The sequence below is a fragment of the Mobula hypostoma genome, chromosome 3, assembly GCF_963921235.1.
Source record: "Mobula hypostoma chromosome 3, sMobHyp1.1, whole genome shotgun sequence".
Taxonomy (NCBI): Eukaryota; Metazoa; Chordata; class Chondrichthyes; order Myliobatiformes; family Myliobatidae; genus Mobula; species Mobula hypostoma.
The window spans coordinates 67,545,352-67,561,374 of record NC_086099.1 but is presented as its reverse complement, the minus strand read 5'-3'; the positions used below and the strand labels follow the sequence as shown (position 1 = coordinate 67,561,374).

Here is a 16,023-nt window from a genome sequence, read left to right as displayed (position 1 = left end):
CAAATGCTCCTCATATGCTAACCTCTTTATTTCTGGGATCATTCTCATGAACTCTGGTCCCACTCCAATGCCAGCACATCCTTTCTTTGATAAGGGGCCCATAACTGCTTACAATACTCCAGTTTTGCAGATGCTTCTGTTTCCATTCATATCACAAAGATTGTGCTGTTTGTTAATTTAATTGCCTCTAGTGTAGTTGGTGGTTTGAAGAATCAGTGAGGTGTCAATAATGCAAGAATAATTTGCAGGGAAATCAGTGTGAAATGAGATTGCGATGATTACTTTGAGAGCTTCAAAGCTTTGATCTAGGGGACTTCCGGTAGCGCTCATGGAGTGAAGTCGCGTTCTTGACTCGCTCCATTACCTCTGAGTTTTTTTTCTCTATGGTCAGCTATACTTTAATTAACCATTAAGGCATCAACTCTTACAATACTTTGAATTAAACTGAATTCTCCGACAACTGGATGGAACTTAGATCTGCTATGTCTAAGAACGAGAAAGACGGCAAGGATGGTAAACCTCCGGTTAAACCGAAAGCTACGGATCTCCCTCCGACTGAATCACCGGTGACTTTGAAAGCGATAGCGGAGTTAATTCAGAGGGAAATTTCAACCTCTGTTAGGGAGATGATTCGTACGGAAATTGCAGGCTTTGTTAAAGACCTGATTCATACGGAAATCTCAACTAATTTCCAGAAAATTGCCGATTTAATTGATAAGATGCAAACATGTATTGCGGAACATCAGTCGGCTATATCTGATCTTCAAAAATTCGCGCAACAAAGTGAGCTTAAGATGGGGAAAATCGAAGAAACAATTAATGTAATGAAGAAGAAACTTGACTTTTTGACTTTTAAAAACTCTGACTTGGAATCTAGAATGCGACGGCAGAATTTACGAATGATTGGCGTGAGGGAAGCCGTTGAAGGTAACAACCCCATGAAATATTTCTCCCAACTTTTAAAAGATGCATTCCCTACTGTATTTCCTGACCAACCACCGCTACTGGATCGTGTTCACAGAATCCCATCATACTCGTCTAGGTCAGATAGACCTAGGCATGTTATCTTACGTTTTCATTACTTTCAAGACAAGGAGAGACTGTTTCGATTCGCTCGATCTAAAGGTTTCATTGATTTTTCGGATCTTAAGTTCCGATTCGTGGAAGATTTCAGTAAACCAATCTGGGACCAACGGGTCCGTTACAGATCCGTGATGTCGGAATTCTATAAGAGGGATTTAAGACCAGCGCTGCTGTACCCTGCACGTCTAAGGATTCGCATGTCAGATGGAGCCCTTCGTTTTTTTGATTCTCCATCGGATGCCCAGAGTTATCTGGATCAACTTTCATCTCCAACATCTTAATTGCTTTCTTTTTAATTTTCTCCGTCGATCGGAGGCTGTGAATTGGTTGGTTTTAACTTTTCTGTGCCCTATTTGGGCAGAAAAGTTTACTTTCGATTTTTTAATATGGCTACTAAACTTTCTTTTTAACTGCGTCATTTCTTTCTTTTCCCAGGGGATTCTGGGTGGTTACTTCCCTTTTGTCATCTTACGTATTTCCTGTGCGGCCTTAAATTTTGTAGTTTTTGTTTAAATTTTATTCTGTTTTGCTTTTTATAATCACTTTATGTTAATAATCCTATTTTTTTTGTTGCTGTGTCTATTCATGAGTTTGAGGTTTATTGTGGTTTTTTTTTAATATATATTTTCCGGCTTTTGTTCTGTTCTGTGTGTATTCTAATTGAGCTAACTTTTTTTTACTTATTTTTTTACTGTTTTACAATTAGCTGATCCTTTTCATATTTATACCTTTTTTTTTAGGGAGCGTATACCGGAAGTCACGGGGGTAGTTTTAGCGCTTGCTTCTTTCTGGCGGGTCTGCTTTAGATTTTGCCTTGGGGTCTTGGGCTGGGGGGTGGCGGGAGGGGCTTCACGTTTTAGTTTGTTTTTCTTTGGGCTATATACATTATTGAAGTACTGGTTGCGTCCTTTTCCCCGGTATCTTTTGTATGTTCTGTTTCCTCTCCGGGTTTGTGGGTCGCGCCTATTGTCAATCCTCCTTGTTGTGGGTTGACTTTAGGATTTATGGAGTCTATTATTAATTTTGTCTCCTGGAATACTAATGGTCTTAATCATCCTATTAAAAGAAAAAAAGTTTTTAAAGTGTTCCGGAGACTTAAAGCACAAATTTTATTTTTACAAGAGACCCATGTACGGAGGGGGGACAGACTACGTTTTTTCAAATTCTGGAAGGGACAACAATTTCATTCGAACTCCAATGCTAAGATTCGAGGCGTCTCTATTTTTATAGATTCCTCAGTTACTTTTATACAACAGGATATTATCTCTGATCCGAATGGTAGATTTTTATTGGTTAGTGGTTTACTATTTAATAAAAAAGTAGTTTTGGTTAATGTTTATGCTCCTAATATGGATTGTCCGGAATTTTATAAATCATTGTTTGATCAGTTTCCGAATTTGAACGAGTTTTCATTGATTTGGGGCGGAGATCTTAATACCTGTTTATCTCCAGCTTTGGACCGTTCGGCTCCTTTACGGACTTTACCTAATCTGCAAATTTGGTTAATTTTTTCCTTTCTGATTCTGGGTCGACGGATATTTGGCGTTTTCTGCATCCTCAGGAAAAAGATTTTTCCTTTTTTTCACATGTTCATCATTCCTATTCAAGAATTGATTATTTTTTTATTGATTCTCGTCTCATTCCTTCAGTGATTAAATGTGATTATGATTCTATAACCATTTCGGATCATGCTCCACTTAAGCTTTCTATTAAAATTATGGCCAATATACCAAACAATAGACAATGGCGTTTTAATTCGCTGTTGCTTCAGGACTCGGACTTTGTTAATTTTATGAATGAACAGATTGAGCTTTTTTTTATAATTAACCATACAGAAGATATTTCGGTTAACACTCTTTGGGACACTTTTAAAGCCTATATTCGGGGTCAGATTATTTCGTATTCCGTTGCTTTGAGGAAGAAACAGAAGCAGGAGGAGATGGCAATTGTGGACAAGATTAAAGAAATTGATAAGAAATATGTTATGGCTCCTTCTGAGGAGCTATACAAACAAAGAACTGAACTTCAAATGGAACACAGTTTACTACTCTCGTCCTCGATTGTAAACCAATTAAAGAAAACAAGAAGTGATTTTTATGTTCACAGTGATAAAATTGGCAAGCTGCTGGCTAATCAATTGAAATCTAATTATGTTAAATCTCAAATCAATCAGATTTATAACCAAAATGATCGATTGATATTGGATCATGTGGGGATTAATCAAACCTTTTGTGATTTTTATTCTTCTTTATATCAATCAGAGTCTCCTCGAGATTCTAAATATATGAATGATTTTTTAGGTAAGTTAGACTTTCCTCAGATTTCACAGGATATGTCTTCTTTATTAGATACTTCCATTACAATGGATGAGATTAAGAATGTTATTTTTTCTATGAATCTGGGGAAAGCTCCTGGCCCTGATGGGTTTACCGTTGAATTTTATAAATGTTTTGCTTCTTTATTGATTCCTTGGCTCTATAAGGTTTTTGAGGCTTCTTTGAAACTTGGTAAACTTCCGGAATCTTTTAATAGAGCATCAATTTCTTTAATACTAAAGAAGGATAAAGACCCTGCTCAATGTGCATCTTATAGACCAATATCTTTATTAAATGTTGATTCTAAAGTTTTTTCTAAGGTATTAGCAAATAGACTAGAAAAAGTACTTCCTTCTATTATTTCGGAAGACCAAACGGGTTTTATTAAAGGTCGTTACTCTTTTTATAATATTCGTACATTGTTAAATATCGTTTATACTCCCTCACAAAATGTTCCTGAGTGTGTTATTTCTTTAGATGCCGAGAAAGCTTTTGATAGAGTAGAATGGCCTTATTTATTTAAGGTGCTTGAAATGTTTAATTTTAGCCTGAAATTTATATCCTGGATTAAACTGTTATATCACTCCCCTGTAGCCTCGGTTCGTACTAACTCTTTAAACTCACCTTTTTTTCCTCTCTTTCGTGGTACTCGACAAGGCTGTCCTCTTAGTCCCCTATTATTTGATATTGCATTAGAACCTCTTGCAATTGCTATTCGAGAATCTTCAAATATTACTGGGATAACTCGGGGATTAAAGTCCCATAAATTATCACTCTATGCTGATGATTTACTTTTATATATTTCTAATCCTGAGAGATCTATTCCTGCTGTTTTAGAGTTATTAGCACAATTTGGTCTTTTCTCAGGTTATAAATTAAATCTTAGTAAGAGTGAACTTTTTCCGATTAATAAACATCTTCCCTTATATTATAAATTTCCATTTAAATTGATTAATAATTACCTTTCATATCTTGGGATTAAAATTACTTGTAAACATAAAGATTTATTTAAGACTAACTTTTTACCATTAATAGACCATATTACTCAACTTTCATCTAAATGGCTTCCTTTATATTTAACTTTGATTGGTCGTATTAATGCAGTTAAGATGTTTTTTTTGCCAAAATTTTTATATGTGTTTCAGGCATTACCAATTTTCGTTCCTAAATCTTTTTTTGATAAAGTCGACTCTAAAATTTCTTCATTTATTTGGCAGAATAAGAATCCGAGACTGGGTAAAATACATTTACAGAAAGCTAAGAGAGATGGAGGTTTAGCATTACCTAACTTTAGATTTTATTATTGGGCTATTAATATTCGACATATGAAATTTTGGTTACTTGACCGGGATATACTATCTATTCCTAAATGGGTAGCATTGGAATTACAATCTGTTCAGGGTTATACACTTGGTTCTATTTTAGGTTCATCTCTTCCTTTTGATTCGAAACGCCTTAAGCAGGTCTCTAACCCGATCGTTAAATATGCTTTGCGTATTTGGTTTCAATTCAGAAAATTTTTTGATCTTAATCAATTCGGGTTAGCGATTCCTATTTTAGGTAACATATTTTTTCCTCCCTCTTTTACGGATCGCGCTTTTCAAACTTGGAAGACTAAGGGTATTTTACGGTTTTTGGATTTATTTTTAGATGGTTCCCTTATGTCTTTTGAACAATTATCTAATAAATATAACCTATCAAGAATACATTTTTTTAGATATTTACAAGTTAGAAATTTTCTAAGTACTATACTTCCTTCCTTTCCAATGCTTCCTCCTATATATATTTTAGATTCGATAATTAACCTTAATCCATGTCAGAAAGGTGCATCGGCTATGATTTATAATATTATTATGAAACTCAGGAAAGCTCCACTTGATAAGATTAGGGTAGATTGGGAACAGGAATTGGGGCTTACCATTTCTGTGGATGATTGGGGGCAGATTTTACAATTAGTTAATACTTCCTCTATTTGTGCTAAACATTCCCTAATTCAATTTAAAGTGGTGCATAGAGCACATATGTCCAAAGATAAGTTAGCGCGTTTTTACTCGCATATTAATCCTTTCTGTGATAGATGTTCGGGGCAGATAGCCTCTTTAACTCATATGTTTTGGTCTTGCCCTACTTTGGAAACTTTTTGGAGAGATATTTTCAATATTATTTCTAAGGTATTAAATATAGATATCTCTCCTCACCCTATTACTGCTATCTTTGGACTACCTAAAATTTCTAGTAATCTTTCCCCTTCAGCCCGTAGAATGATTGCATTTCTTACTTTAATGGCGAAAAGATGTATTTTACAACATTGGAAAGAGCTTAATGCTCCAACTACCTTTTTTTGGTTTTCTCAGACGATTTTATGTTTGAATCTGGAGAAAATTAGAAGTAACCTTTATGATTCTTCATTTAAATTTGAACAGATTTGGGGACCTTTTATTCGATATTTTCATTTAATGTAATATTTACCCTTCTTGTTTTTTTTTCACTGTTTTAATGGAGGTCGGGATTGAGGACGTGATTTTAAGTTTAACTCTGTTTGGTTTCAAGTTAGCCCATTGCTTTGCTTTGCTTTTAGTTAGTTGCATGGTGGGTTTTTTTTTGGGGTTTTTTTTTTCTTTTTATCCATTGATATATATAAAATCTAGTATACTATTATGTTATTTTGGTTTCTTATGCTTAAATTACATTGTTTGTAGTATTTTCTTTTTGGTATTGTTATCTTTTGGAATTTTATTATACTTTAACATTGTATTAATGTTTATATGGCTTACCTTTTTTGTATACTTACTCAATAAAAAGATTTAAAAAGAACAAAGCTTTGATCTAAATCATCGTGTTGCATATTATAAAGAAATATGAAAAGACCCAGCCTTATGTTGGGTTTGAGACATGAGTCATCGACTATCAATTTCTCTCTATAGATGCTGCCTGATATGCTGAGTTTCTCTAGCAGTTTTTTTTTGTTCCAGATTTTAGTAACTGCATTTTCTAGTGTATCCAGCTTTGGGTCTATTGATTGATTATCATGGTGACTCAAACATTCTTCCTTGCCTTCAGTTCCTGTCCTCTGTGGAACCCTTCCCAGAGATGTGATTTGCTTAAGTCTCGTGTCCCATTTAATCATAATTATTAACCTTATTAGTGTAATCTCTCGCTGGCTCTACATTACAAATCCTATTCAGTTGCACAGGAGACCATTTGAGGTTAATTCATTAAATATATTTTCTATTACAAAGAAAATATATTTTATATTTTCTATTACAAGCTGAAATTAATTTGACAAATGTTTTCACTTTTGTAGATCTTTTCAGGAACCAGAGGTTAATGAAGGAATACAAGGACTTTTTGGGTACCACAATGGTGAGACCATATGATTGAATAATGTGCATTTTTAAAGTTTAGCCAGCTTCTCATCCAGTTAGTGTAGCAGTTTAAAAAACAAATTACTTAAGCACAAACACTTGCGCTTACTTTTGGTACTTTAGCCAATTTGAGGTTCATTGCTTTGTCAAAATCTATATGTAAGTTGGTTAGTATATGTAAAACTGTTAATAGTATTTACTTTATTTTAAATACTTTGCAGTTTTTGCACAGAATTATTTAAGGTATATAAAAATGTATACTGGTTATTGTGTAAATTATACCTTGAGTTGTGAGAGCTGTTTCTCCATGTAGATGAATTCATGAATGGCAGAGATATGAAAAGGTAGACCAGTATAACTTTGTTTGAGCAAGCATAGTCATAAGATAAAAAGTAAAATTAGAGGAATCATTTGTCCTTGCACCAATTTTTTTTGTCCAATATACACAAGCTATTTAAATAAAACCTCTCAAAGTACATTTTACTTCCAGTTCTGCTCCCCTTAAAGTTCTCTACAAAAATTTTGAAGGCATTTAGATCTAGCTTTGTTCCCCAAGTCAGCATAATACTTCTACAGTTGGCAATCTGTTTAGTCAGATTCTCACCTCTGTCTTTGCCGTTGGTGCATTTTTCCCCCTATGACTTCCTTAATTTCTTTCTTTCATGTTATGTTCTCTGAAGAGGATCTCATCCATTGTTCAAGGGATGCAGACAATAAACATTTATATTAAACAGCTGTTTAGTCATTTACAAAGTCAATTTATTATCAAAGTACATGTATGTCACCTTATACAATCCTGAGATTTGTTTTCTTGTGGGCATAAGCAGTAAATCCAAAAAGCACAATAGAATCAGTGAAAGACCGTGCCCAACAGGACAGACAGACAACCAATGTACAAAGCGCAGCAAGCCGTGCAAATATGAAAGAGAGAGGGAAAAAAAAGCAATGAATATCAAGAACAAGAGATGAACAGTCTTAAAAGTAACTCCATTGGTTGAGGAAAGAGTTCAGTTGATGGGGTGAGTTTAGTTATTTCCTCTGGTTCAAGAGCCTGGTGATTGAGAGTAATAACTGTACCTGAACCTAATGGTGTGGGTCCTGAGGCTCTTGTACCACCTTCCTGGTGGCAACATTAAGAAGAGAGCATAGCTTGGGTGATGAGGGACCTTGATGATGGATGCTGCTTTCCTGTCACAAACAAGAGAAAATCTGCGGAAGCTGGAAATCCAAGCAACATACACAATGCTGGAGGAACTCAGCAGGCCGGGCAGCATTTATGGGAAAAAGTACAGACAATGTTTCGGGCCGAAACCCTTCAGCAGGACTGGAGAAAAAAAGCAGAGGAGTAGATTTGAAAGGTGGGAGGGAGGGGAGAGAGAAACGCCAGGCAATAGGTGAAACTTGGAGGGGGAGGGATGAAGCGAAGAGCTAGGAACTTGATTGGTAAACGAGTCAGAAGGCCATGGAAGGAAGAAAAAAGGTGAGGAGGGGGAGGAGAACCAGAGGGAGGCAATGGGTGGGCAATGAGATAACATGAGAGAGGGACAAGGGGATGGGAAATGGTGGGGGGGGTGGAAGACATTACTGGAAGTTTGAGGTCGATGTTCATGCCATCAGGTTGGAGGCTACCCTAATGGAGTATAAGGTGTTGTTCCTCCAACCCCCTCCACCTGATGAAGACTGGCTCATGGATCTCGGGTTTTATCCTTGAGGTCAGTGATCAGCTCCTTGGTCTTGCTGATATTGAGTGAGAGGTTGTTGTTGTGACATCACTCAGCCAGATTTTCAGCCTCACTCCAAAATGCTGATTCGTCACCACCTTTTATTTAGCCAATGACAGTGGTGTCATCAGAACACTTGAATTTGTTCCTAGATCTAGTTAGATCATCCAAAGTTTATCCATCTTTTTGCTACTGTAGTTGTTTGGATCATACTGAAATGTATTGGATTTTTTTTTAACTCCAGTGGCCCAAGCAATCAGAGTTTGGTCCTAACTATTGCAAATGTCCATTCATCTCTAATGTTGACATACTTCCTCTCATTAAACATTGTGGAGAACAGGGCCTCTTTTTTCTGGCCTTTACTTCAAGGCCTGTTCCTGATTAACCAATTTGATTTGCTGTCTGGCCATCAGTTGATTCTGACCAAGTGCTCTGTCCTATTTGATCCAAAACTGATCATCCACTCTATATTTTCATCTACTCCCATTTGTTGACTTTGGATTCCTGTATCCATATATCTCAGTCTCAGCTGCTATAAAAGATTTGCTTTACCAATTTTAACTATTCCAGTGTTTGCCTAGTTAGTCTCTCTTCTTCCACAATGTGCATTAGCATTTCTCAAAAATTCTGCTATGCTCAAATATGCAAGAAAGCCCTCTTTATCTTTTATCTGTGTGCCTACCTATGTAAGCTTGCATACAAATAGCAATTCTTAGCTGTTTTTGAATTCTTGCATGAATTGGCTCTTCTGTATATCTAAACTTTCTGTTGTTCCAACATGTGTTCTTCCACCCTCTTGATTATTCTCATTGGTGGCCTCTTAGAAATCTCTCTAAAATTCAACCTTTTGGTTTCCTATCCTATTAGCTTCTTCCCTATATCTAAAACAGTTTTCATTTTTCTGAGGCTGTAACCGTCATATTCTAGACTTCAATAAGAAAAGCATCTGCCTTGAGAAACTTCAGTTGTAATTTTCAAAGAAACATACTCATTCTCCTCAGCTCATAAGAATGTGGGCCTGGGTCTGCTTGGCCTCTCCTCATAAGTCAATTCCATCATCAAAAAATCAATGGAGTGACTTTTTAGAACATACCTATCAATGTTCTGGTGTAACCTCTGACAACTCTCCAGACTATCCACAACACCCCCGACTTTTGTGTCATCAGCAAACTTACTTGCCCACTCTTCTACTTCTTTATCCAGGTCATTTATAGAAATCACAAAGAGGAGGGGTCCCAGAACAGATCCCTGAAGATTTTTGTTGTACTTTCCTTTAGGCAAGAAAATATTTCTGATTGTAGTCCAGTCATCTAGTGTTTAAAAGATTTTGATTTTGTTTTTTTTCTCTTTTCAGCCTAAGTCAACTAAATCAACACCATTTTTACAAGGACCAGGAAAGGTTGTATTGGTTGCTATCTGTATGTAAGTTATTGATTTGTATTTATTGTTTCTTCATTTTGTTTTAGTAATGGAATTGGATTTAGAAAAACAAATTAAGAACAAGATAATGGTAAACACAATAATGGTTAAAATGTATTTTTTGCAAAATTTCATGTATGACTATTTATTTACATAGTTCTACAGGGTATCAACACACTCAGTTTGACGATCTAATGTATGGTTGTGATTAAGTTATATAGGAGATTTTGTAATTAAGTGTTGGTTTCACATTATTTTAGTTGAACTTAAAGCAACATTAAACATTGTTGGTCCTGAATTCAAAAATTTCTGTGCTATCTGTCAATATGTTGTTTTTGTTAACTCCATCTCTAGCAATGGACTGAATTTTATCTTCAAACTACTTGCCTGGGTTTATACAGGGTCTGCATCAATGTTCTCAGAAGCTATACACTCACTGGCTGACACCTGTAACCAGGTAGGGAAGGTCTCAGTTTGTTCTGTGGGAATAACTGAATGTCCTCAATTACCACACATGCTTTTAGAATTTTGGACTTTCTCTCTAAGTTACCCAGCCACAGTATTGAATAGTTTATTCTATGTCATGCTGACCTCCAAATGTGATTTAAATTAGGACATTCAAAGTGTTTGTTCAGTTATTATCAGTTGGAAATTGAAAAGCCTCAGAATGTTAAAACTTTCCCAAATATAAATTACTGTTGATTTATGGCTATGCATCAAAGTTGTATATAGCAGTTAATTTATCAATAATTAAAAACATTAAATTTTTTAAAAATAAAATTTTTAATAATTGGTGCAGTTAATTATAATAGCCAGGCTTTACTGAACTAACAACCAATTCATGACACATGCTACATAGCCTAGAATGTTCAGCGAGTTAAGAGAATAGTTGGGAAAGTAGTGAATCTTCAAAAGCTGGTGCTCTTCTGTTTCTTTTACATGTATCTTGTTAATTTCACTTGATTTGTGTGTTAATTGCTTACTAATTTCAACAAATCAACCCAAAAAGAGCATTTATTGTGTTCAGTCTAATTTCTGTGTAAGAAATTGTTGGAATATTGAAGTCAAAAGAAAGTTTTTACATTTCCTTTGTCTTGTCATTTCCCTCAATCTAATCATTGTTCCCCCTTTTTTGTTTTTAAGCCTAACTTGATTAATTCCATGTACTTTAGTCATTTTATGCTTAATCCTTGAATTTCATTTGTTAAAATGACATTTGGCAGTGGATGTGCTATTGTCATGTGCATTAGCATCATCCACTTTCATCAAGGTGTGGATCAAAACCTTTTGGTGCACTGAAACAGTTCTGCTCAACTTAAACATCCAGCCAGTGAATAGTACAAATACTTGAAAACCCAAATCATCATTACAGCAACTGCAATGAATGGCATGTGTTGGTCATTTGACACTGGCATCAGAATTTAACCTTTTTGGTTAACTAGAACTGATTTATTTGCAATGTTCTATTAATGACTAATTCTAACAATTTTGCCATAAAATTGATACAAAGATATATTTTTCATAGGCATTACTAGCAGTGGGTGTCGTTCAATCTGCTAGGACTCCAGATGCTGGCCATCCGTAAGAAAAACTTAATTTTCTTTATAATCAGAAATGTCTCTGTCTGGCATCTGTCTCTCACATCAGGAAGATGGTGGACAAAGAGCCATTATTTATAACAGCTATTCTGCTAATGCAAATTCAGAAGTGTGTTAGTTTCTACTATTTAAAATGTTTGTGATGACCATTGATTAATATTTTTTTGGTGTGTGCCTGCGTGCATGCGAGTCTGTGCGTGTCCGTGCATGCGTCCGTGATGATGTCTTTTTCATGGCTTTTTACAAGGCGTGGAGCGAGAGAGAGAGACTGTGACACGCCACTCCTCACACAGACATTTTCACAGTATTTTCCCTTTATCTTACGAGGTCGAGTTGCGTTCTCGACACTCAACCCGGCACGGATGGAAAGCGTACTCGGGGCGGATCCGACTAGTTTCAATCCCGGGAACCTCCGCTTCCAGGTCTAGCGCGGATGTCGTTGAGCCACCAGCTGGCCCGACCATTGATTAATTTTAATGCTGCATGCAAAGTAAAACATAATCTTTCCATCAACCAAACTGATGTAGTGTGTTTAATTGTCTTTGTATTCTGATTTTGTTTAAATCAAGGTATGGATTTACAAATATGCGCTCCATTGCATCTCTCATTAGTGGCGTAGGAATTTTTATGATGGGTGCAGGACTTTCCATGTACCATGGAGTTAGCGGACTTTTACACCCCCATCATATAGAATCCTTAATGTGGGTAAGTTCTGCATTAACAAATGCTTTGGAAGTGAATCTCAGGGTTGTATATGGTGACATACATGTACTTTGATAATATATTTACTTTGAACTTGGTTTAAAAAAAAGGTTCTGCAGGAAAATACAATGCTTTTCCTATTGCAGGGGCTCAATCTAAGCTTAACAAATTGTACACCAAACCCTTTATTTTACATAATCTAAATATATTGTCTGAAATGCAGTGTGATCCTGGGTATATTTTGTTTACTACAATTTTAGTTGGTATGTTACATTGCCCTTGAAATATTTTCCCACTCGGAATGGTCCTTACTGGCATTTCAGCTTTAATTTGAAACTACAGTCTGCTTTTGTGCCTATGAAAGAAGTAATTAGTAATTGTTATTTAAACCACAAACTGGTAACTAACATATGATTTTAGCTGCCCCCTCCAGCCTTAACGCCATTTCCAGACAATGGGTCGTCAGGATCCAAGTATTGTTCTGCTTAATACGAAAGGGTTGAATTCTTATTAGCACAAGATTATTTGTCACCAAAGCAGTTTTTCTTTCCATGGTATAGGAAAGAACACATGGTTATTTTGAGCGTTATCCCCGATCTTTGATTAGCGAAGTGTGAGGTATTAGGGTGCCTGGAAACAGATGTGCTCGCTTGTGTGTTCTTCCACAAAATCGCAAATTTCAAGTACCCTTAGTGATTTTCTTAGGAATTGGGCAATCATAATAATGATCCTTATTATCATTTAAAAAAAAATACTAATACATCAATACTAAAACCCTATATATATTTTGGGTCTCTTTGAAGTAAATACAACCTGATAAAAATGGAACTTTCTAATAGAGCTTCAATGTAGATCAAAGTTGAAACAATTTAACCACTCCTTTCTATATTCTAGCTGAAACGTGTTCACCAAGCTGTAGTATTATTTGTATGGATTATTTTCTGGCTGTTGAGTTTTGTTAAAATGTGATTTTGCATATAGAATATTAATTAATAAAACAGTGTTTTTGAATTTTTAGTTAAATGCTTTAATGCAGTAATAAACATTTTCTTTAATGTTCCATTTATATTCAGGCCTATTTTATTCTGGCTGGCTCATTAGTGTCGGAAGGAGGTATGATATTCATATGAAAATTTAAGAAGTTATAATTTTGTCTACCTAAGTATTTTAATTATGAAATTAATAAGATAAATCTTATTTGATCTTCTTTTAGTTTTCATCCACCTTTTTCACTAAATGATTTGGCCTGCATACTATTTTTGTTTTCATTTATTTCTTGTGTTTTATTCTAATTCTGCTTGATTATCCTTCTGTTTGTTATTTAATCATGTTCTATAATGTGATCTGGTTTCTAACTTATTATAATTTGGTAGAACTATTTTATAATTTAACACATGACTTCTCTGCTCAAGTAAAAATTTTAATTGCTATTTAAAAAGTAAAGCAATTTAAGAATTTTAAAAATTGCACAGAATCTCATTTCTGGTCATACATGTTTTGCTGTAGCTTATGGCCTTTAAATACCCAGCTTAATTCTTATTCAACAATGCTCACAATCATACTTTTTCCCTGATTTGCTTTATAGCAATTATTCAATATAGTTCACATTTCATTCCATATTAGGCGGTCTGTTTCTTTAAAACTTATTTGATATTTGGCTAATCTTTTAATTTAGCTGTTGGGAGCTAGTATTGTTGCCATAAGCTTGTATGTTTCGAAAGTAATATTATTTTGCTTGTGACAAATTTATTCATTGTATTTTTTTATATAGCAACACTTTTGGTAGCAATAAATGAACTCCGAAAGAGTGCTCGAGCTAAAGGAATAACATTTTATCAATATGGTATGTCAGTTCTATATTTAACATTCCAGTACACTGTATTTAAATCCAGTTGTCCTACCAGTTGAGAATGTGTGCATAAGCAGACAAAGACAGCACAACCCTGCATTAGCATTTATCATGGATGTAGGGGAAAAACTGTTGACATTTCGGGCTGAGACCCTTCAACAGTCTTGATGAAGGGTATTGGGCTGAAACGTCGACTGTTTATTCTTTTCTATAGATGCTGCCTGGCCTGCTGAGGTTGTCCAGCATTCTGTGTTTGTGTGTTGCTTGGATTTCCAGCATCTGCAGGTTTTCATGTTGGATACACGGCCCATCAGTTCATTGCTAGGTACCAAATGTTGAGACAAATTAATTTGAGAGCATAGAGTAGTTTTCTTACCAAGCTGTTATGCATCCAGATATGATGCATCAATAAAAATTGATAGGATTGACGAGGATATGCCAGATTCTTTAGTCTCCTGCGGAAGTAGAGGCATTGAACTGTCCTGGCTATGGCATCTATGTGGTTAGACCAGGACACTGGTGATATTCACTACTTGAAGTTCTCAACCTCAAACTGTTGATGTAGACAGCAGCGTGTGCATGGGCCCCCTTCTTGAAATCAATGACCAGCTCTTTTGTTTTGCTGACACTGAGGAAAAGATTGTTGTCATGACACCATGTTATTAAGCTCTCTATCTACTTGTACTCTAACTAATCATTATTATTTGAGATGAGGCATACAATGGTGGTATCATCTGCATACTTATAGGCCGAGTTAGAGCAGAATCTGGCCTTGCAGTCATGAGTGCACAGGGAGTAGAGCATTGGACTGAGAACGCCACCCTGCGGAGCACCAGTATTCAGAATAAACATTGATGAAATAAAATATCAGACATCCATAAAAAGTTTAAAAGACTTATTTCAAATTCTCAACAAGAAGTCTTTTTTCAATGAAATGTATACAAGGGAAAAGTATACATTTCATTAAGGAGAAAAAGCTGCATCAATTTGTGGTTGACTAAAAAAACTTGAGGTACCAGATTTGAAGATAAAGGATTAGAACAGTAGCATATAGGAATAGGTCTTTTCGTTCGCAATGTTATGCTAAATTAATTAAATTTGTAATCAAATGTGCTACACAATATCCCTATCCTTCTATTTTCTGCACTTTCATTTACCTATATAAGAGCTTCTTGATTATAAAATTGTAAAGCTGCCTGAGAATTAGAGGAATTTTAGAAATTAGCAAATAATTGATCAAGTAGAAGGAAATTGTATTTGGCTGCACAGTAGTATGAAACATTTATGAAAAGGTTTGAGATGTTCTATGTTTTGAAGAAAAGAACAGTAAAAATAAAAAAAAGGTCCCTTAGCTGAGGCAGCTGTTATTATTGGGATATACAGAAATAGCAGAGATGTTTTAAAAAAAGAAAAAAGCAACTGAAAATTTATAGAGTTTAAGGCAAAGTGCTTGATAAGCAATTTCTCTATACCTGGTCTGCAAGTTTTAAAATAATTGGCTGTGTAGGGTGCATTCATTTGTTGCCATCTATGAGTTCACTAGGGTTTAAACTGGTTCAGCAGGGGAATGGTAGTAGGCCAGAAACTGGATGGACGGAGAGGAAGATAGGTAACAGAACCGGTAAAAACAGGCAGGGGTAAAGTAATAAATATGATGGGACAGACGGTTTAAAGTGTGTGTTTTTTTAATGCGAGTAGTTTTATGGGTGAAGGTGATGTACTTAGAGCAGGGATCAGTACATGGAACTATAACGCCATTACAGAGCAAGGGTTGGGAAGGGGGGTTTAATGTCCTAGAATTTCAATATTTTAGAAAAAATGGTGCAAAAGGTAAGAGGTGGGGGAGTTGCACGACTTATCAGGGATAATATCACAGCTGTACTCAGAGGGGACAAAATGGAGCACTCGTAAACTGAGTCTATATGGGTAGAACTCAATAATAGGAAGGATGCAAACACTGGTGGGATTGTA

General features: G+C 35.5%; 1 protein-coding gene across 5 annotated transcripts in view; it reads left to right on the top strand.

Annotated features, from left to right (window-relative positions):
- slc30a9 (solute carrier family 30 member 9) overlaps window positions 1–16,023 on the top strand; it is a 73,619-nt gene that overhangs the window by 37,309 nt on the left and 20,287 nt on the right. For all 5 annotated transcript variants that reach the window (XM_063043227.1, XM_063043226.1, XM_063043225.1 and 2 more), the window contains exons 8-14: window positions 6,703–6,761; window positions 9,839–9,906; window positions 10,258–10,360; window positions 11,429–11,484; window positions 12,071–12,206; window positions 13,277–13,316; window positions 13,975–14,046. In XM_063043227.1, the coding sequence (XP_062899297.1) occupies window positions 6,703–6,761; window positions 9,839–9,906; window positions 10,258–10,360; window positions 11,429–11,484; window positions 12,071–12,206; window positions 13,277–13,316; window positions 13,975–14,046 (534 nt within the window). The remainder of the gene's footprint in view (window positions 1–6,702; window positions 6,762–9,838; window positions 9,907–10,257; window positions 10,361–11,428; window positions 11,485–12,070; window positions 12,207–13,276; window positions 13,317–13,974; window positions 14,047–16,023) is intronic.